This window comes from Ovis canadensis, chromosome X (genome assembly GCF_042477335.2).
Source record: "Ovis canadensis isolate MfBH-ARS-UI-01 breed Bighorn chromosome X, ARS-UI_OviCan_v2, whole genome shotgun sequence".
Lineage (NCBI taxonomy): Eukaryota > Metazoa > Chordata > Mammalia > Artiodactyla > Bovidae > Ovis > Ovis canadensis.
Genome location: NC_091727.1, coordinates 131954256 through 131975896, shown reverse-complemented (window position 1 = coordinate 131975896; position 21641 = coordinate 131954256). Strand labels below are relative to the sequence as shown.

The following is a 21641-nucleotide window of genomic DNA, read 5'->3' as shown; positions in this document are numbered from 1 at the left end:
CTCAAAAGTTTACTTGTGGGGTCATGGTAAATGCATGTTTAGTTTTATAAGAAACTGCTAGGATGATTCCTAGAGCCTTACTATTTTACATTCCTAGCAGTATTGTATAGAAGATTCTATTTTCCACAGCTTTGCCAACATTTGGTATTACTATTTTATATCTTACCCATTCTAATGAGTACACTGCTGCTGCTACTGCTGCTAAGTCGCTTCAGTCGTGTCCGACTCTGTGTGACCCCATAGATGGCAGCCCACCAGGCTCCCCCGTCCCTGGGATTCTCCAGGCAAGAACACTGGAGTGGGTTGCCATTTCCTTAATTGTAGCTTATTGTGGTTTTTATTTGCATTACTCTAATTAGGTAATGATGTTGAACATCTTTTCATGTGCTACTTTGCCATCCATATGTCTTCTTTGGTGAGATTCTATTCATGTCTTTTGCTCATTTTCTTACTGTATCATTTGTTTTTTACTGTTGAGTTGTGAGAATTTGTTATATATTCTAGAAACCAATTATTTGTTGGGTATGAGGTTTGCAGATATTTTCTCCAAATCTGTTGCTTATCTTTTCATCCTCTTAACAGGCTTTATTACAGCACAAGAATTCTTAATTTTGGTGAAAGCCAATTAATATTTTTTTCCTTTGTTGTTCAGTAACTTAAGTCATGCCCAGCTCTTTGCAACCCCATGGACTGCAGCATGCCAGGCTTCCCTGTACTTCACAGTCTCCCAGAGTTTGCTCAAACTCATGTCCATTGAGTCGATGATACATCCAACCATCTTATCCTCTGTTTTCCCCTTCTCCTCCTGTCCTCAGTCTTTGCCAGCATCAGGGTTCTTTTCCAGTGAGTTAGCCCTTTGCATCAGGTGGCCAAAGTGTTGGAGCTTCAGCTTTAACCTCAGTCCTTCCAATGGAATATTCGGGGTTGACTTCCTTTAGGATCAACTGGTTTGATCTCCTTGTAGTCCAGGGAACTCTGAAGAGTCTTCTCCAGCACCACAGTTCAAAAGCATCAATTCTTCAGTGCTCAGCCTTCTTTATGGTCCAACTCTCACATACATACATGACTACTGGAAAAACTATAGCTTTGCTGTTTGGACATTTGTCAGCAGAGTGATGTCTCTGCTTTTTAGAACACTGTCTAGGTTTCCAGAGCTTTTCTTCTGAGGACCAAACATCTTTTAATTTCATGGCTGCAGTCACCATTGGCAGTGATTTTGGAGCCCAAGAAAATAAAATCCGCCACTGTTTCCATTTTTTCCCTGTCTATTTGCCATGAAGTGATGGGACCAGATGCCATGATCTTAGTTTTTAGAATGTTGACCTTTAAGCCAGCTTTTTCACTCTCCTCTTTGACCTTCATCAAGAGGCTCTTTAGTTCCTCTTTGCTTTCTGCCATTAAAGTGGTATCATCTGCATATCTGAGGTTATTGATATTTCTCCTGGCAATCTTGATTCAAGCTTGTGCTTTGTCCAGCCTGGCATTTTGCATGATACACTCTGCATATAAGTTAAATAAGCAGGGTGACAGGGTACAGCCTTGATATACTCATTTCCCAATTTTGAATCAGTCCATTTTTCCATGTCCAGTTCTAACTGTTGCTTCTTGACCTGCATACAGGTTTCTCAGGAGACAGGCAAGGTGGTCTGGTATTCCCATCTCTTTAGGAATTTTCCACAGTTTGTTGTGATGTATGTTATGGTTTTTGGTGTCTAGTTCTTAGATCTTTTCAGCAAGATCGAGGTCCCAAAGATTTTCCTCATGTTTTCCGACTAAAAGTTTTATCAGTTCAGTTCAGTCACTCAGTCATGTCCGACTCTTTGCAACCCCATGAATCGCAGCACGCCAGGCCTCCCTGTCCATCACCAACACCTGGAGTTCACTCAGACTCACGTCCATCGAGCCCGTGATGCCATCCAGCCATCTCATCCTCGGTCGTCCCCTTCTCCTCCTGCCCCCAATCCCTCCCAGCATCAGAGTCTTTTCCAATGAGTCAACTCTTCACATGAGTTGGCCAAAGTACTGGAGCTTCAGCTTTAGCATCATTCCTTCCAAAGAAATCCCAGGGCTGATCTCCTTCAGAATGGACTGGTTGGATCTCCTTGCAGTCCAAGGGACTCTCAAGAGTCTTCTCTAACACCACAGTTCAAAAGCATCAATTCTTCGGCGCTCAGCCTTCTTCACAGTCCAACTCTCACATCCATACATGCCCACAGGAAAAACCATAGCCTTGACTAGATGGACCTTAGTCAGCAAAGTAGTGTCTCTGCTTTTGAATATACTATCTAGGTTGGTCATAACTTTTCTTCCAAGGAGTAAGTGTCTTTTATAAAAGTTTTATAGTTTTATATTGTATACCTAAGTCCATGTTTTATTTTTAGTTAATTTTTGTATCTTATGCAAAGTTCAGGTTGAAGGTTTTTTGTTTGTTTTTTTTTTTTTGCCTGTGGATGTTCCATTGTTCAAGCACCATTTTAAAAGAGATATTCTTCTACTGAAATTTTTTACACCTTTGTCAAAAATCAGTCGGGTATATTTGTGTTGGTCTGTTTCTGGGTTCTTTCTTTGTTTCCTCTGACCTGTGTCTCTCATTCCTCTAATATCACACTGTCTCAATTTGCTGTATCTATATAATAAATCTTAACATTAGGTAGAGTGATTCTTCTCAGTTTATTCTTTTTAGAATTGTTTTAGCTATCATAGTTACTTTGAATTTCCTCACAAAGTTTAGAATAAGCTTCTCTGTATCTATGAAAAATCTTCCTGGGTGTATGTATGTGTGTATATCCAACTCCTTGTGACCCCATGGACTGTAGTCTGCTAAACTCCTCTGTCTATGAGATTTCCCAGGCAAGAATACTGGAGTGGGTTGTCATTTCCTACTCCAGGGGACCTTTCCAACCCAGGGATTGAACCCATGTCTCCTGAGACCCCTGCATTGGCAGGCGGATTCTTTACCACTTGGCCAACTGGGAAGCCCTGTAAATGCTTTACAGGTATTTAATGTTCTGGTGAGTGCACTGTTGTTGTTTATTGCCTAAGTCGTGTCTGATTCTTTGTGACCCCATGGACTGCAGCCCGCCAGGCTCCTTTGTGCATGGCATTTCCCAGGCAAGAATACTGCAGTGCGTTTCCATTTCCTTCTCTAGGGGATCTTCATGACCCAGGGATGGAACCCGCATCTCCCGCATTTCCTGCCTTAGCAGGCAGATTCTTTTCCGCCAAGCTACTTGTACTAATTGCTTTAAACCTAGAGATCACTTTGGGGAGAACTGATGTCTTTACTATATTAAGTGTTCTAGTCAGTGAATGCTGCATGTCTCTTTGAAAGGTTGCTGCTGAACCACAAAAGACACCAGGATTCTTGGCCTCTGGAGGAGAAGAATTAAATCTGGGGCCAGAGATGAGGCTTGATCACTCAGAGCTTTTGTGTAATAAAGTTTTATTAAAGTATAAAGGAGATAGAAAAAGCTTCTGACATAGACATCAGAAGGGGGCAGAAAGAGTGCCCTGCTGCTAGTCTTAGCTGGATATTATATAGCTACTAACAGTCTGCTAATTAGAGAAAGGAAATGTCTCAAAACTCAGAGAATGTCACCAGGACTCTCACCCACAACATGCATTGAGATAACATTGGCACCAGGTGAGTCATCCCGGACCATGAAACAATTGACATAAATCTTGAAGAAAGGCAGATTTCCAAACAAATATATAGTTTCATTAACATAGATTAGGAAAACAGTGTATGAGTATAACATACTGGTTTGTCAAGTCAGTTCTGAGCCTTTAGGTGGAACCAAATTGAAGACAGAGTCTAGGATACATGCATAGTACATCAACATAGCTTAAGACAAACATTTCCGTAAGAAAAATGCATTGGTTAGCTCAAGGTTTGAGAAAAGTTAAGTTCAGGTGGAACCAGGTGTCATTATGGCAACACAGAATTTTAAGAAAAACCTCTTTTTAAAGTTGTATAAAGAAGGGGGAAAATATAACATTCGTTTGTTTCCTCCTGCCATTTAAGAGAGAAAAAATGTCTGACACTTGCAGCTTATTTCCTCTGTTTGGAGACCCCTGGCCTTCCTATCTGTTATCCTCTCATCTCCATTCATTTAAATCTTTGCTTTTTTCCTTGCTTGCTTTCATCAATTCGGCAGGAAGGGACATAGTTATAAAACTGCTAGGTTATCAGTGGCTTAAGATCTGTAAACCCTGCAGCCTTAGTTGCCTCCTTTGTGGTGACAGCTCCCTCGTAAGGTCATGACGAGGATTTAAAGAGGCATTGCAGATGTAAGTCCTGCCTCTGACATGTTTATGTTCCTTCTTATTGATCCTGTTTTTAGCTTTTGGGCCTATCACATCCTGTCTGTGAACCCACATGGCAATAATAGTGGGACTGACTTCCAAAGGGTTGTTGTGAGAAAGTAATGTGAGAATTGAAGTAAAACACTGAAGGGACTGCCAGATACAGAGTAAGGGCACCGTGAGCAGTGGCTGTATTAATATTATATGAATGTAGGGAGGTAAAACTGTAATTTCTCCCTGATAGTTTCACTGAAAGAAACTGTTGACAGAAATCAAATATCTAGTCCACAGACCTGCCAGCACAAGGCAGGTTGTAGGATCTTGCTGATGGTTTGGGAGAGTGTAGGAAGTTCATCTCAACACAGCAGACAACATGAAAAAAAATCTCAGAGCCAAGTGCCTGCTGTGACCTGATTTTTATATGTTTGTTATTGTATAAAAGCAGATCTGGAAGAACATAGACCAGACTAGACTGTGGGGAATCAGATTAGCTTTCACTTTTACTTTGTTCCTTTCTGTATTTGAAAGCTGTTTTATTTTAATTGAGCATATGCTACACTAAACAATGTTAAAACAAATTATTTATTTAAAGGCCAGCCAATAAATTAGCCAATCAGCAAATTACACAAATGAATCTCAGGGCAGTTTCACTCACACTTCTCTTCCATTCAGCTTCCTGCCTGGCTCTTGAGCTCCTGGTCTCCTTGGCTTAGCAGCTCCCATTTCCCAGAGTTCCTTCTGCAAAGAAGTGAAGCTGCTATCTTCGTCTAGATCCAGGCCATCTTAGCTGGATCCTCACTCCCTTCTCCAGCTAAACAAGCATCCCTGCAGGTGTGTTCCTAAGCAAAGACAGTTCCTGTTCCAAGAGGAACTATTTGGTTAGCTCTTAGAGGATTTTTATTCTCACCCTCTTCTACATGGGTAAAGGAGCCTAAAGCTACTGAGTTTAATAAAGTTTCCTGTGAAGAGGCTGAGAGAGAGGGCTTAGGTAATCCGTCTACAAGCTTGTTCAGAAAGTTGGGAGAGAAGCATTTGATGCAGTTGTAATGGTATTCTGTGGGACAGTGCTTAAAATGCACTGGGAACTCTTTAAAGCTTTGCAAATGCTCACACATTTAATTCTTACCACAACCCTTTGAGGGACTTCCTGTTATTACTCCAGTTTACCAATGAGGAAGGTGAAGCACAGAGCACAAATTCATACAACTTGTAACAAAAAGAGCCAGGGTTTCAAGACTGTCCAAATCATGTCCCTCCTCTCTTGATCAAACTGCCCAACCCCTCCATAGGGAACCTGACTGGCCACTTTTATACAAAGTACAATATTCAGATTGGAATCACAGTATCACTACTCAAAGAGCTCAGACAGTGCTCAATCACCCAGCCAGTACCCAAATCCCAAAAGCTAGATTCAAGAATATGGTTTAGTCAGTACAGTATAGCAACATGTCCTGCTTGAAACTAAATTTCTGATTATCTTCTTTTTCATCCATATGTTATTGAGGGTAGTTGCATTTTCACAAAAGGAGGATGTAGCATGGCCAAACAAAAAAGCCAAAAAAATTTCTCATTCCAGAAAATGCAAGTGAGATCATCCATTTTTTAATTTGAGTACCTCAAGATGTGATATTTAGCTAAGGTGATGGTAAAATGGTTGGAACTTGTGGATCTAGAAGTCTACAGAAACCTGTGACTGTCTTGAGGCTGAATTCTGCCATTGGTCTTCAGCCAGAGAAGTACCTGAAACTGCTGGAAATGGATAATTAAACATGTAGAACTGAATGATAATGAAAGATCTGAGTTTCAGCCAAGCTTGTAGAATACACCTCAAACAACACTCGAAAGCAATTTAAAGCTAAAGAGTGTATATTTTAAATGAAGACTGCAAAACAGACTGAAAATATATGCAGCATATGTCCAATATAATAATTTAGTTAAGGTATAAGGGGACATCTGGTAAAGATAAGAGTAGAAATCAAAGAAGTGGAAAACAAACAATAGAAAAGTCAGCTAAACCAAATTTGTCTAAAAGACTAGTAAACTTTTGGAAAAATCTACTAAAAATAAAGGAAATTTTAAAAAAACGTATTCCAAATGCCACTAGATTGTACACTTAAAATGGGAGATTTTATGTTATATGAATTTAACCCCAATAAAAAATATTCAGAATGGAAAAAGGGGAAATATAAGTATGGATAGAGTACAGAAGAATCATAGCATTTAATATGATATTTAGTAAGTGCTGTAAAAATAACCCATTAAAAATATGAAGGATTATAGATGAATCAAGAGTCAAAAATGTTGATAATTCTTGAAGCTGGGTGATGGGAGATGGGGGTTCATTATACCATTCGATATACCTTTGTGTGTATTTGAAAAGTTCATTAAAGAAGTTTAGATACAACTCCCCAAACTATTTGAAAGTTTAGGTAATTTTGTGATTTCTTAGAAAGCTGAGTGCCAAAGAATTGATGTTTTTCAACTGTGGTGTTGGAGAAGACTCGAGAGTCCCTTGGACTGCAACGAGATCCAACCAGTCCATTCTAAAGAAGATCGGTCCTGGGTGTTCTTTGGAAGGAATGATGCTAAAGCTGAAATTCCAGTACTTTGGCCACCTCATGTGAAGAGTTGACTCATTGGAAAAGACTCTGATGCTGGAAGGGATTGGGGGCAGGAGGAGAAGGGGACGACCGAGGATGAGATGGCTGGATGGCATCACTGACTCGATGGACCTGCGTCTGAGTGAACTCCGGGAGTTGGTGATGGACAGGGAGGCCTGGCGTGCTGCGATTCATGGGATCACAAAGAGTCGGACACGACTGAGCGACTGAACTGAACTGAGAGCTAATTGGCCTTTAAATATTACATGTTAAAGTCTATAGTAGGTCAGGGTTAAAGAGTCTTAGGGGCTCATTAAGAAATGAGGAAAGCTGATGATTAAGATTCCCAAAACATCACACTATTACTTCACCACCAACTAGTCAAAAGCAAGTCATTGAGCTGTAGACCTTACCCCAAGTGTTGCCTTTAACCATTCCCTGCAAGCCACTGGGAAGTTCAGTCTTTGAGCATGAGCTGCCCGTTTTCCTTGCATGGTGCCCTGCAATAAACACTGTACTTGTTTCACAACCAGTGTTGGTAGATTGACCTTGCTGAGTGAGTGAGGGGCAACAGAGACTCGAGTTTGGTATCATTAGTTCTGTTTAAATAATGTTAAAAAAACAGTGTTGGAGATTCATATTTGAGTTGTAAAGCTCTAAAGAAGAGCCATAAAATAATAATAATAAAAGTAATAGCTATAACTATCATAAGAGTGGTTTCCTTTAGGGGAAAGTCAACAGGTTGAAATTTTACAGTGGCTCACAGGGATTTCAGGAGTTCTGCTAATGTTTTATTTCTTGATCTTTGTGGTGGTTTGCTGTACAATAATTTATTAAGGTGTATATTTACATTTTATGCTTTCTGTTTTTTCCCCCTTAAATAAGAATGTTTTAGAACCTGGAGATAATATTAGGATCTATATCAGGGTTTATTATGAGAATGAAATGAAACCATGTTGAGCTCTTAGAATATGCCTGGTACTGTGTAAGAGCTTAGTAAGTGTTAGCTATCTACAATAAAAGTTTGCTATTATTATTGTCTTATTATTTGTTCTCAATATTTCTCAGCTTGCTGTTAGTCTTTTATTTCTGCCAATGCTATCTTTTGTTATTGGCCTTTACTGTATAATTTCTTTCATCACTCCTAACCATAGAAAGTCTTCTGCAGTCCAGAGATTTAATAAATATTTATTTTCTTACAGTTTTAAATGGTGTTGCTTTTGAACATTTGATTCTGTTCATTCCCTTCATAACAACAATATATTATTAAAAATTAGTGCACACATGCATAAAATCTGCATTTATTTCTCAAATTTATCTGGAGTTCATATTTAATGTCATGGTAGAAAGTAAACAGATCTTTTTTCCAATCAGGTAATTAAGTCCCCCCAGTACCACTAATTGAACAATTCATCTCTCCCCAACTGACTTCTGTGGCTTTCACTTCTTGCATATGTTAAATTTACAACCGTTTGCACTTAAAACATAGAAATGGTATGTGACTGCAACTGAGGAGGGGGAGGGGATGTTGCCAGGCAGTTGCAACCTGGAGAGAAAGGGAAAAAAAGGATAGAAAAGTCTTTTTTTGTGTCAAAGAAAGGTTCCTTAAAGATTCCATCCCTGAGTGTTACACACAAGCCACTTACTCTTATGACGTTTGGCTAATCACTTCCTGTGCGTAGACCTCAGCCTCCTCATGTGTCATGCACAGATAGTGACCACATCTGCATCATACAGGACAGTGCCTGAGAGCTAACCTGAATAAGCTTTGGAGTCAGCCAACCAGGAGTGTCATCCGCGGTTCATCATGAACTAGCTGCATGATCCTAGGTCCTTTCCTACCTTTCCAGCTTGTTTCCTCATCTGAAATATGTGGTGTGCATGCATGCTCAGTTGCTCAGTTGTGTCCAACTCATTGTGACCCCATGGTCTGCCAGGTTCCTCTGTCGATGGGATTCTCTAGGCAGGAATACAGGAATGGGTTGCCATTTCCTTCTCCAGAAATATGTGGCAGTTAATAGTAATTAATATTAATAGTAAATTAGAAATAGTGATAGCTACCCTCTGAGATTGCTATGAAGATTAAAGAGCTATATTCCATTAAAGGGCTTAGAACAGGAGTTCCTGACACCTAATATGCTTTTAGTAAGTCACAGTTGTGGTGATTTTAATTTCTGTCACTATTATTATGGAACAGTCAGGAATAGAAAGAAGTTGCAGCAAAGAAGACTGAGAGGCATCAAAAAGATCTTAGAAGGGGAAACTATGAGACTGGGGTGTCAGAGAAGATCATATCTAGAAGGAGGGAGATAATGCAAAAGAAGGTATTTCAAAGGCTAGCATCTCCTGGCAAAACTCATTTCATCTCGCAGCATCTAATAAGATTAGGGAGAAAGAAAGGAAGAAAACCCATAATCTTAAATGAAACCTATCAGACAAAAAATTATCTAAAAGCTTTCTTTTGGCTATTACCCTCAGTCTGATCTGAATCCCCCTGTCTCCCATGTATTCCAAACAGGGAAAATACATGCTTCTTGCATAAAATAAAAGCCAGTGTCATGTGAAATGAAATAAACTCACAGATTTGCATCATTTTGTAGAAATAAAATTTAAGACAATTTCAGCTTTAAATGACATAGAAGAGGATAGAGGCTGGAAGAAAGGGGGGATGAATTAGAGGTTATCAAAGAAGTGGTCTATACTGAATCCCCAAGCTAACTCCACTGTAAAGGAGGGCATTGGTTGGTGTAGCATTTATTTATTTTTCTTTATACTCTGCCTGGTCCCAGAGAGAAATGACGGCATAAACTTAATTTGTGTAAATCAGTCAACAAGTGATTATGGAGTAAAATTGAGAAAAGGTGAGTAGAAAGAGGAGTGATATTTTAATCTTGGATAAATAGAGGGCAGATTCCTTCCAAGGGCAGATTTAGAGGATAGGATGGAGGCTATAAGCCTATAAGAGTCTGAGAATGTTGGGCTCCCCCATGGCTTTGGGGGCCTGATTGGAGCTACATCTTGCCCCGTGGTGGGGGAGGGGTCCCCTGTATTTTCACATGCCCTGGCATCCAGATGGGTTTTTCATCTTTCCCCAGTGATTTCAATTTCTTGGGTCAGAGGGAGGTTTGCTGGGAGTTCTTGGGCTTCTGGCGTCCCCTAGTATGTAGCTAGGGTGAAGCCAGAGTCGTCCCAAGCCTCCTGGTACTGAACTCTCATGAGCAGCTGCTTTCTCTGCAGTTGAGGGGGAGGCAGAGGGTAGTGTCAACCCAAAGGGTAGTCTTGTTGCCACAGGGTGTTGTTCAGAAGCATTAGTAGTAGCAATTAAAGGAATCTGCTCAGGGAAGGGAACACCACCCCTTCCCAAAGTGAACAGGAGTGGAGCCCCTGAAATACAACACCCATTTCCTATTATTACCCCCTCCCCTGTCTGTTATCAGATTTCTCAAGATGTATTAGCTAAGAAAGCACTGGGGCATAATTTTTAATATATATATATATATATATTTATTTATTTATTTGGCTGTGCAAGGTCTTAGTTGCAGCACGCAGGATCTTTTAGTTGAGGCATGTGAACTCTTCGTTGTGGCATATGGGATATAGTTCCCTGACCAGGAATTGAAACCCAGGCCCCCTGCATTGGGAGCACAGAGTCTAAGCCACTGGCCCACCAGGTAAGTCCAATGGACACAGATTTAGTTCAGTGCCATAGGTCAGTTGTGATAGGGGACTCTTTGGGAGATAGCTCCTTTCAGCTTACATTTTCCTCATCTGTAAATGAGGTTGATAAAACTCCACTTCACAGTATGAGTTCCCCCATTTATAGCTTCTGTATTTAGTTTTCTTATTATTTTCCTTCTGTATTCCTAAAAGTAATCTCACACAGAGACAGAAAACTTGATGCTTATAAATTGACATAGAAGTCCACAACATATATTGTTTGGTGAAAAAATACACAGCATAGAACAACAGTTATATTTGATCACTTTTATCTGTATAGCCTATCTATCTTGGTACACAGGAATAGGGAGATATCTAGAAGGCCATTCATCCAAGGACTGACAATGGTTATGCAAGGGTGGGGAGTTTCAGGTAATTTGTACTTCAGTTTTTGTAGTTTCCTTCGGTCCTTGAAGGTTTAACAATAACTTATACTCCTTTCTCAAAAGGGACAAAATCATCAAGGAAATAGACACACACATAGACCCTTAGGCAGATGGAGGGAGAAGCAGGGACAGAGGTCAGGCTGTCTTCTTCATTTTGCTGGTATCTACAACCTCTTCTTCCCCAAAGAAAGCCACTTTGTGGATTAATTCATGCACATAGAAGCCTCCCCCAGCCTACCCTAGTTTTCCCCATCAGCAGTCTCTGAATACAGTTAAGTGTTCCCTTAGGGCTGGGTCTAGCACCTTACTGTGGCTCAGAGAGGTCACTGTGTTTGCCTGGGATCTCTTTTGATGTCTCCTCCTCTGTATGTGTCAGCTCTTGCAGGGTGATGATCAGATTCTCAAAACACCTGGGCCTTGTTGCTCTTACTGTCACTGGTTTCCTTTGAGTGGCCCTCCTCACCACAGTATATTTTCTCTTCCTGGCTCTACGTATATCCCCAGGACCATCATTCTTATATGCAGAACCACCACTGGTAGAAGGAGATTGAGCTTGAGAATTGTTTAGGGAATCAATGACCAGTATTTGATCCTGAAGTCTGGCCCTGACCCTGAGGGGAGGGGCACCTATGGATGTAAGTGGAAGGTTCTGAGACTCCACCAGGATCACATCCTCACGTAAGCCATTAAGGGTATCATCTACTTCTATCACATCACAATCAGCAGTGCTGATGGCTCTTGACTGGGGGCCCTGAAATGCCGTGGGGCTTACTGCCCTCTCCATGATTAGCTCAGATCTTTTGGGCCACTTCCGTTTCATAGAAGTATCATTCCAATCCTCTTCCTCCCTTATTGTCCTGATTAGCTACAGGCAACTGGGGAGACACTCCTGCTCATTTGCATACATCCTGAGAAGATTCTTCAGCCTGAAGAACAGGTCCCCATTCAGCTCAGCCCCTAAAAGGAGATGGTGCAGGCGTGTCTGATTTGCATCTTTCTCAGCTATGATCCCCACCTGAATAGCATTCTGGAGCTGCACTTCTAAACGGATCACATAAAGGGAGGCTTTCTCCCCTTGTGCCTGCAAGGTGTTAAAAAATTTGCCCCAACACCAACTTCATGGCATGCAAGAAATTTGCCACACTGAGGTTGGGGTTGGCTGTCTGCAGTAAACGCATCACCTCCTGTGCAGGGCCCCTCAGGGTTTTCATCAAGCACTTGAGCTTTTCCTATTCAGACATATTCCAATCTGGCAGGGCCCCATTGACTTGTATCAGCCAGTTTTCAAAGGTTTCTTCCTCCTGGGCTGGCACCACCCTCCCAGAGAACAATTTCATCTTTCCTTCTGCCATGTTGACCCTTGAAGGACCAAGACTCCCCTTCCCCCTCAGGGACCTCAACATGGAATGGGCCCAGGGTGACAAGGCTGTATTCTGCTGCCAGTTGTTACCCACACGTGCAATGATGCTGGCCATGACTGACGATGATCGTCTATATGAATGTAACAAAATGCTCAGTCTTTCTAGAAAAGCCTAATCTGCAGGAGAAATCCCCAAAGCAACATTCCTGGGCTCCATCTTCCTTGTATCTCAGTAGGGTCTGTAAAGAAAAGGAGAGGGGGAAAGGTTAGTAAGGTAGTAGACTGCATGGAAGCAGTTTGCAGTCGCTTCCTTTATGTTCCTGAACACCCTGTGGGTACATTTTCCATTGGGTTACTGCCCTGAAAATATCCTGCAGGAAACTGGCAATTACAACCTTCAGGAGTTAATGGGCGTTCCCGTGCTAGCAGGGTGCTTTTCTGATCTACAACTATCCGGAGAATCCTCCAGGAAGAAAGGCAACAGAGGCTTAGAATTCTAGGTGAAATAGTGCTTAGAGCCCATATTGGGCTCTCAAAATAGAAGGCAGTGGTCTAAGTCTCACAGATTTGTGGTAGCCAATAAGATCTCCATGCAACTGACGGTTTCAGGTCTCAATCACACCCCCTTCTCAAAGTTTCCCCCGTTATTTTCCAGATTCCTATATGAGCTTGGAAACAAGTGCACGCCTTTATTTCATTATCCGTTTCTGCAACAAGAGCTTGCGTTAGAAAGCTGGATTCTTAGGTAGGTTGACCTCTGTCCACGAGAGATTGCAGATCCGTCTTCAGGCCATGGCGGAGGGCAAAGCAGGGAGGGAAGGGTTAGAAGGAGTTTCATCCCTCATCTCGCTCCCTCGACCCCTCCCTCCACAGTAGTCAGACGGAGAATTCCCTCTCCCACCTTGTGAATACAAGCCAAAGCGACTCCCTATTACGTACCCCCGAACCCACTCCGGGAAATCGTTGTCCTACCAGCCCGGCAATCAGCCGCACAGAAATCTAGTTCGAATTCGAATTGGGTGGCCTGCCACGGAGAGAGGGAATAGGAGTTGGACACACACACCCACATATGCCTCACCAGGAAGGGATCAGGAGATGCAAAGGGGGTTCAAGGCAGACAGCTTGTGATCCCCCCTGCTTCCCGCTCCCTAACTATCCCCCTGAAAACGTCCTCCTGTTAATCTAGGCAAATCCTACCCATTTGGCATCATTCAGTGGAACCCACTCCCGTCTCTGCACAGCCGGGCCGCTGGAGTGCTCCTTCGGCTGCCTTTCAGCCCTCGCGATTCGGTAGAGAGCCGCCCAATCGTGATGGAGCTCTTCCCTCCTCTCTCCAGGACAGGCAATCGCGCCCTTTTTCTTTACCTGTTCTCGGCCGGTGGATAGCGAATGCTCCGGCGTGGACAGGGGTGGATGCCCCCTTCCGGTCGTCGTGGCCCTGCAGGGGAAAAGGATGACGCCTCCTCAACCGCTAACCAACTCGGAGCCTCCAGACGGAGCCTCTTTACCCAGCTTTGGGTAGCTGAGTCGAGGCAGCTCGGTTCCCAAGGCAGCAGCGGCCGTCCCCGCCCACTCGCTGGGCGCTCCCAGCAGCCGCCGCTTCTTTTAACCTCTGCGGGTTGAGACAAAGAGCATGATGAGTCGGTTGGCGAGACCAATCAACGGGGCGAGGGGGCGGCCTCCCCGCGCAGCCTCCTGCTCAGGGCCATTGCTAGCAAAAAGGAGTAGCTGGCCGGCGGGGCTGCGGCACACAGGCGCGGAAGCCGGTGCGGTGTCAAGTGCAGCTCGGACTCTCGGACCCTGCCGATTGGCATTTTACCGTGAGTTTGCTGCTTGCCCCTCGCTTTCTTTCTCTTTCACCTCTTCCACCTCTGCTGTCCTCCACGCTTTGAGACCGGATGTCTTCAACACGAGGTGGATCAGACATCAAGCGAACAGTGAAAGTTCCTCACCTTTGTACAGAGGGAAGGGGGAAAAAGCATTTACCGAGCGCTTTCTACGTGCAAATGGGCTTGCACGGACAACTCGTTTATTCTTCTCAACAGCCTTGCGAAGGAGGTAGCAGTATGCCCTTTTAACAGAGAGGGGACTTAAGCACCCAGTCACTATGCTTAGGAAGTGCAGAGGTAAGAGCTTACACTCAAGTCTACAAGTCTGATTTCAAAGGCTGCCCCCTACTCCTCGCTACTCTCAGATTGAGGGTTAGTTGAGAAAAGCCAGAGCCAAAGTGGAGATGGGAAGGCCCATTTGGAGCTATATAGAATTAGCGAGCAACGACTATTATCTCCATTTGTCAGATGAGGAAACAGGCACAAGGTTAGGCAGCTTGCCCACATCACACAGCAAGTGAATATCAGCATCCGGTTTTACTATTGTTTTCCAAATACCAACTCTTTGCCCATCGGAGCTGCCTAGAGGGCATTTTTTTTTACATAAGTGGTCTTAAGCCAGCTCAGCTGCAGTCTTAGTGTGCTGGTAGTGCTGAGGGAGGGCTTGGAGAGGCAACACAAAGAGGGATAGGGGAAGAGGTAGGAAACTTGTATGGTACCCATTGTACAGAATAAGAAAACTGAGGCCTTTTTCTTTTCTCTGCTTTACACTACAACAAGCTGCTTGCTTTTTCTTTCAGTAAAACATTATTTTTACAGCTTATGACCTGAAAGGAGACAAGATTCAGAGAGGTAAAATGACTTGCCTGAAATTAAAAGGTGAAGCCAGAACTTGGATCATATCTCTCTGACACCAGAATCCATGCTATTAACCACAGTATGGGTATGAAGCTGGCTGCCTCAGAATCATTTTGAAAAGTGTGTTAGAAATACAGATTCCTAACCTCTGCCTCTGGGGGATTCAGATTTTCTAAGAGCTAGGGCTGGGGAGGGTGATTTATATTTTTAACCAGTGCTGTAGTTAATTCTGAGGTGTAGAGTGGTTTGTGAACCATTGCTAGAGACACTACGTTAGGCTTATGGCAATAAGTAAATGAAGATGTGGCCAATGTATCTCTCCATATGGTAACTGTTGTGAAATATAACTTGACAGCAGAGGTTCCTACCTAGGGTCCTTCCTGAAATTGTTTGTGAAGAGTAGAATTTCAACTATGTATATTCTTCTGAGTCCACAGCTTTGTAGATGTTCAAATGAGTCTGTGGCCCAGAAATGGTTAAGAACCACTCCCCTACAATCTTTCTTCCTAACATTTTCTCTTCCAACTTGTACGTGAGGAAGAAGTATGAGAAACGGAGCATAATTTGATCTAACCCCCTAAATACAGCTCTCTGCCGCTGATATAGCTCTTTCATTTCCTGGCTTGAGGACACGTTGCTAGGTTGCCCTTCTGTGAGCTCTTGAGGGGACCTCTCCTTTGCTGGATTTGGAATCACTGGCTGCAGAGAAGGAGCAACTCCATGGAAACAGCATGCAGGGCTGTCCAGAGTGAATGGGCCGTGAAGCCCGTGACAGAGAAATCTGCACCATTTTCCGTGACTTCTGGTTCTTGAAGAGCAGGTCTTACTTCCCTTCTGTAGATTGTGGTTAGGAGGCCCCCTTCCGGACTTGTTCTTGATTCCTGATGTTTGGAAGTAAGTGAATAATCTGATGTCTTGTGATTGCTGTTGGGTTGTGTTCAACCTGCCAAGGAACTTTACCTGTTCCTTTCTGCCTTCTCATTGGCTACCTCAATACATAGAGTTCCTTGGAGTAAACAGTGCAAATTTGGAGCTTAAGTACTTTCCATCTGAGGACTGTGGACTTTCTCATGGGTGCAACAGTAGCAAGGGGATGGAGGGTGGAGGATGTAGGAAGTAGAGTGAAGGCTCACCTCATATAATCAGGGGTGATGCAGGCACAGCTCTTGGATTTCCTTCAGACTCTTGCTCTGCTCCCCAATATCATGACACCTGACCCCGGGTCTCTTGCAGACTCTTATTCTGTGTTTAAATTGGCTTCACTGCCAAAGTAGGTGATCTACAGTTGGAGTTGGTGGGGGTGGGATCAAGTAGGACAAAGAATAGATCCTGTAGCTCTAACAAAAAATAGTGGAAAGAGAAAGATTGTATGCCAGTGCCTTGACTGGGCCCTTAGAACAAAGTGAAGCTCTCTTTGTGCAAGGCTGGGAGGAGGATTTGCTGAACTGGCTCCAGTTAGATAAAGGTATCCCTGATCTCTGGCATCAGTGTGTGAGAATGCTTCCCAATTCATGGCTCTAATGACACCACATTTTCCAACTGTAACAAAGAAACCTTAAAAGACTGAAAGTTATGAAGGTAACGCTATTAGTTGAAACAATAATAGCTGCCCTTGGCTGCCTGCCTTCTTGGTGCCAGGGACTTTCCATTTGTTATCTTATTTAAGCTTCTCAGCAATGCTGAGATAGGCATTGTTATCCCATTTTGTAAACAGGCAAACCGAGTTTCAGGGAGGTTAACACACCTTGTAAGCGGAGGCACTGAGACTCCAGTCTGGGGCTGTGTCAGACTCCAAAGACCATGAAAACTCTTCTGTGTTGCCTTCCAAACAAACAATTTAAACAAAAAATCCTTTCATTTTATTTTTTAAATCAATTTTAATTGCTATAGAGTTTATTTACCATCTTGTGTTAATTTCTGCTGTACAACAAAATGATTGCTATATATATATATATACACACATATATACACATATATGTATAAAGCTTCCCAGGTGGCACTAGTAGTAAAGAACCCCCTGCCGATGCAGGAGACATAGAAGACACGGGTCCATCCCTAGTTTGGGAAGATCCCCTGAAGGAAATGGCTACCCATTCCAGTATTCTTGACTACCATGGACAGAGGAGCCTGGTGAGCTACAGTCCATAGGGTCACAAAGAGTTGGACGTGACTGAAGCTAGTTAGCATGCACATATGTTCAGTTTAGTCGCTCAGGTGGGTACAACTCTTTGTGACCCCATGGACTGCAGCACACCAGGCTTCCCTGTCCATCACCATCTCCTGGAGTTTACTCAAACTCATGTCCAGCAAGTCGGTGATGCCATCCAACCATCTCATCCTCTGTCCGTCCCCTTCTCCTCAAGCCTTCAGGCTTTCCCAGCATCAGGGTCTTTTCCATTGAGTCAGTTCTTCGCATCAGGTGGCCAAAATATTGGAGTTTCATTTTCAGTATCAGTCCTTCCAATGAATATTCAGGACTGATTTCCTTTTATGGACCACAGCCTTGTCTAACTCAATGAAACTATGAGCCATGCCATGTAGGGTCACCCAAGACGGACAGGTCATGGTGGAGAGTTCTGACAAAATGTGGTCCAGTGGAGAAGGGAATGGCAAACCGCTTCAGTATTCTTGCCTTGAGAACCCTGTGAACAAACATATGTATATGTATGTATGTATGTATGTGTGTGTGTGTGTGTATATATATATATATATATATATATATATACACATCAGTTCAGTTCAGTTCAGTCACTCAGTCGTGTCCGACTCTTTGCTACCCCATGAATCGCAGCACGCCAGGCCTCCCTATCCATCACCAACTCCCGGAGTTCACTCACGTCCATCGAGTCTGTGATGCCATCCAGCCATCTCATCCTTGGTCGTCCCCTTCTGCTCATGCCCCCAATCCCTCCCAGCACCAGAGTCTTTTCCAATGAGTCAACTCTTCTCATGAGGTGGCCAATGTACTGAAGTTTCAGCTTTAGCATCATTCCTTCCAAAGAAATCCCAGGATTGATCTCCTTTAGAATGGACTGGTTGGATCTCCTTGCAATCCAGGGGACTCTCAAGAGTCTTCTCCACCACAGTTAAAAAGTATCAATTCTTTGGCGCTCAGCCTTCTTCACAGTCCAACTCTCACATCCATACATGACCACAGGAAAACCCATAGCCTTGACTAGATGGACCTTAGTTGGCAAAAAATGTCTCTGCTTTTGAATATGCTATCTAGGTTGGTCATAGCTTTTCTTCCAAGGAGTAAGCGTCTTTTAATTTCATGGCTGCAATCACCATCTGCAGTGATTTTGGAGCCCAAAAAAATAAAGTCTGACACTGTTTCCACTGTTTCCCCATCTATTTCCCATGAAGTGATGGGACCGGATGCCATGATCTTCGTTTTCTGAATGCTGAGCTTTAAGCCAACTTTTTCGCTCTCCTCTTTCACTTTCATCAAGAGGCTGTTTAGCTCCTCTTCACTTTCTGCCATAAGGGTGGTGTCATCTGGATATCTGAGGTGATTGATATTTCTCCCGGCAATCTTGATTCCAGCTTGTGTTTCTTCCAGTCCAGCGTTTCTCATGATGTACTCTCCATAGAAGTTAAATAAGCAGGGTGACAATATACAGCCTTGACGTACTCCTTTTCCTATTTGGAACCAGTCTGTTGTTCCATGTCCAGTTCTAACTGTTGCTTCCTGACCTGCATACAGATTTCTCAAGAGGCAGGTTAGGTGGTCTGTTATTCTCATCTCTTTCAGAATTTTCCACAGTTTATTGTGATCCACACAGTCAAAGGCTTTGGCATAGTTAATAAAGCAGAAATAGATGTTTTTCTGGAACTCTCTTGCTTTTTCCATGATCCAGCGGATGTTGGCAATTTGATCTCTGGTTCCTCTGCCTTTTCTAAAACCCGCTTGAACATCAGGGAGTTCACGGTTCACGTATTGCTGAAGCCTGGCTTGGAGAATTTTGAGCATTACTTTACTAGCATGTGAGATGAGTGCAATTGTGCAGTAGTTTGAGCCTTCATTGGCATTGCCTTTCTTTGGAATTGGAATGAAAACTGACCTTTTCCAGTCCTGTGGCCATTGCTGAGTTTTCCAAATTTGCTGGCATATTGAGTGCAGCACTTTCACAGCATCATCTTTCAGGATCTGAAACAGCTCAACTGGCATTCCATCACCTCCACTAGCTTTGTTTGTAGTGATGCTTTCTAAGGCCCACTTGACTTCACTTTCCAAGATGTCTGGCTCTAGATTAGTGATCACATCATCATGATTATTTGTACAGTTCTTCTGTGTATTCTTGCCACCTCTTCTTAATATCTTCTGCTTCTGTTAGGTCCATACCATTTCTGTCCTTTAACGAGCCCATCTTTGCATGAAATGTTCCCTTGGTATCTCTAATTTTCTTGAAGAGATCTCTAGTCTTTCCCATTCTGTTGTTTTCCTCTATTTCTTTGCATTGATTGCTGAAGAGGGCTTTCTTATCTCTTCTTGCTATTCTTTGGAACTCTGCATTCAGATGCTTATATCTTTCCTTTCCTCCTTTGCTCTTCGCCTCTCTTCTTTTCACAGCTATTTGTAAGGCCTCCCCAGACAGCCATTTTGCTTTTTTGCATTTCTTTTCCATGGGGATGGTCTTGATCCCTGTCTCCTGTACAATGTCACGAACCTCATTCATAGTTCATCAGGCACTCTATCTATCAGATCTAGGCCCTTAAATCTATTTCTCACTTCCACTGTATAATCATAAGGAATTTGATTTAGGTCATACATGAATAGTCTAGCGGTTTTCTCTACTTTCTTCAATTTGAGTCTGAATTTGGTAATAAGGAGTTCATGATGTGAGCCACAGTCAGCTCCTGGTCTTGTTTTTGTTGACTGTATAGAGCTTCTCCATCTTTGGCTGCAAAGAATATAATCAATCTGATTTCGGTGTTGACCATCTGGTGATGTCCATGTGTAGAGTCTTCTCTTGTGTTGTTGGAAGAGGGTGTTTGCTATGACCAGTGCATTTTCTTGGCAAAACTCTATTAGTCTTTGCCCTGCTTCATTCCACATTCCAAGGCCAAATTTGCCTGTTACTCCAGGTGTTTCTTGACTTCCTACTTTTGCATTCCAGTCCCCTATAATGAAAAGGACATCTTTTTTGGGTGTTAGTTCTAAAAGGTCTTGTAGGTCTTCATAAAACCGTTCAACTTCAGCTTCTTCAGCATTACTGGTTGGGGCATAGACTTGAATAACTGTGATACTGAATGGTTTGCCTTGGAGACAAACAGAGATCATTCTGTTGTTTTTGAGATTGCATCCAAGTACTGCATTTCGGACTCTTTTGTTGACCATGATGGATACTCCATTTCTTCTGAGGGATTCCTGCCCGCCGTAGTAGATATAATGGTCATCTGAGTTAAATTCACCCATTCCAGTCCATCTTAGTTTGCTGATTCCTAGAATGTTGACGTTCACCCTTGCCGTCTCTTGTTTGACCACTTCCAATTTGCCTTGATTCATAGACCTGACATTCCAGGTTCCTATACAATATTGCTCTTTACAGCATTGGATCTTGCTTCTATCACCAGTCACATCCACAACTGGGTATTGTTTTTGCTTTGGCTCCATCCCTTCATTCTTTCTGGAGTTATTTCTCCACTGATCTCCAGTAGCATATTGGGCACCTAATGACCTGGGGAGTTCCTCTTTTGGTATCCTATCATTTTGCCTTTTCATACTGTTCATGGGGTTCTCAAGGCAAGAATACTGAAGTGGCTTGCCATTCCCTTCTCCAGTGGACCACATTCTGTCAGACCTCTCCACCATGACCCGCGGGCATGGCTTGGTTTCATTGAGTTAGACAAGGCTGTGGTCCTAGTGTGATTAGATTGACTAGTTTTCTGTGAGTATGGTTTCAGTGTGTCTGCCCTCTGATGCCCTCTTGCAACACCTTCCATCTTACTTGGGTTTCTCTTACCTTGGGCGTGGGGTATCTCTTCACAGCTGCTCCAGCAAAACACAGCCACTACTCCTTAGCTTGGAGGAGGGGTATCTCCTTACCACCACCGTTCCTGACCTTCAACATGGGATAGCTCCTCTAGGCCCTCCTGATACACACACAAACATATATATATATATGTATGTATGTATGTATGTATGTATGTATGTATATGTATATATATATATGTGTGTGTGTATATATATGTATATATATATATATGCACATTCTTTTAATATTCTTTTCCATTATATTTTTTCATAGGATACTGAATAGAGTTATCAGTGCTATATACAGTAGGACCAGAGAAGGTGATGGCACCCCACTCCAGTACTCTTGCCTGGAAAATCCCATGAATGGAGGAGCCTGATAGGCTGCAGTCCATGAGGTCACTGAGAGTCCGGCACGACTGAGTGACTTCACTTTCGGTTTTCATTTGCATGCATTGGAGAAGGAAATGGCAACCCACTCCAGTGTTCTTGCCTGGAGAATCCCAGGGATGGGGGAGCCTGGTGGGCTGCCGTCTATGGGGTCGCACAGAGTCAGACATTACTGAAGTGACTTAGCAGCATACAGTAGGACTTTGTTGTTTATCCATA

The 21641-nt window shown here is 43.0% G+C and overlaps 2 protein-coding genes and 1 long non-coding RNA gene across 8 annotated transcripts in view; 2 read left to right on the top strand and 1 right to left on the bottom strand.

The window, feature by feature from the left end:
- SLC25A53 (solute carrier family 25 member 53) overlaps window positions 1-21641 on the top strand; it is a 57588-nt gene that overhangs the window by 28149 nt on the left and 7798 nt on the right. The window contains exon 1 of one of the 6 annotated variants that reach the window (XM_070291003.1): window positions 13873-14188. The exons of the other annotated variants lie outside the window; for them this stretch is intronic. The gene's annotated coding sequence lies outside the window, so the exon portion shown is untranslated. Of the gene's footprint in view, window positions 1-13872; window positions 14189-21641 lie in introns of those variants that run through there. 6 annotated transcript variants of the gene reach the window in all.
- LOC138930567 (uncharacterized) lies at window positions 3332-7434 on the top strand. The gene is made up of 3 exons (XR_011446227.1): window positions 3332-3643; window positions 4978-5136; window positions 6755-7434. It is a non-coding gene; the product is annotated as an uncharacterized lncRNA (long non-coding RNA).
- ZCCHC18 (zinc finger CCHC-type containing 18) lies at window positions 11213-12575 on the bottom strand. The gene is given in 4 exon segments (XM_070290998.1): window positions 11213-11414; window positions 11416-11480; window positions 11483-12114; window positions 12116-12575. Coding segments are annotated over 4 exon segments (1167 nt in total). The 5' UTR covers window positions 12484-12575; the 3' UTR covers window positions 11213-11312.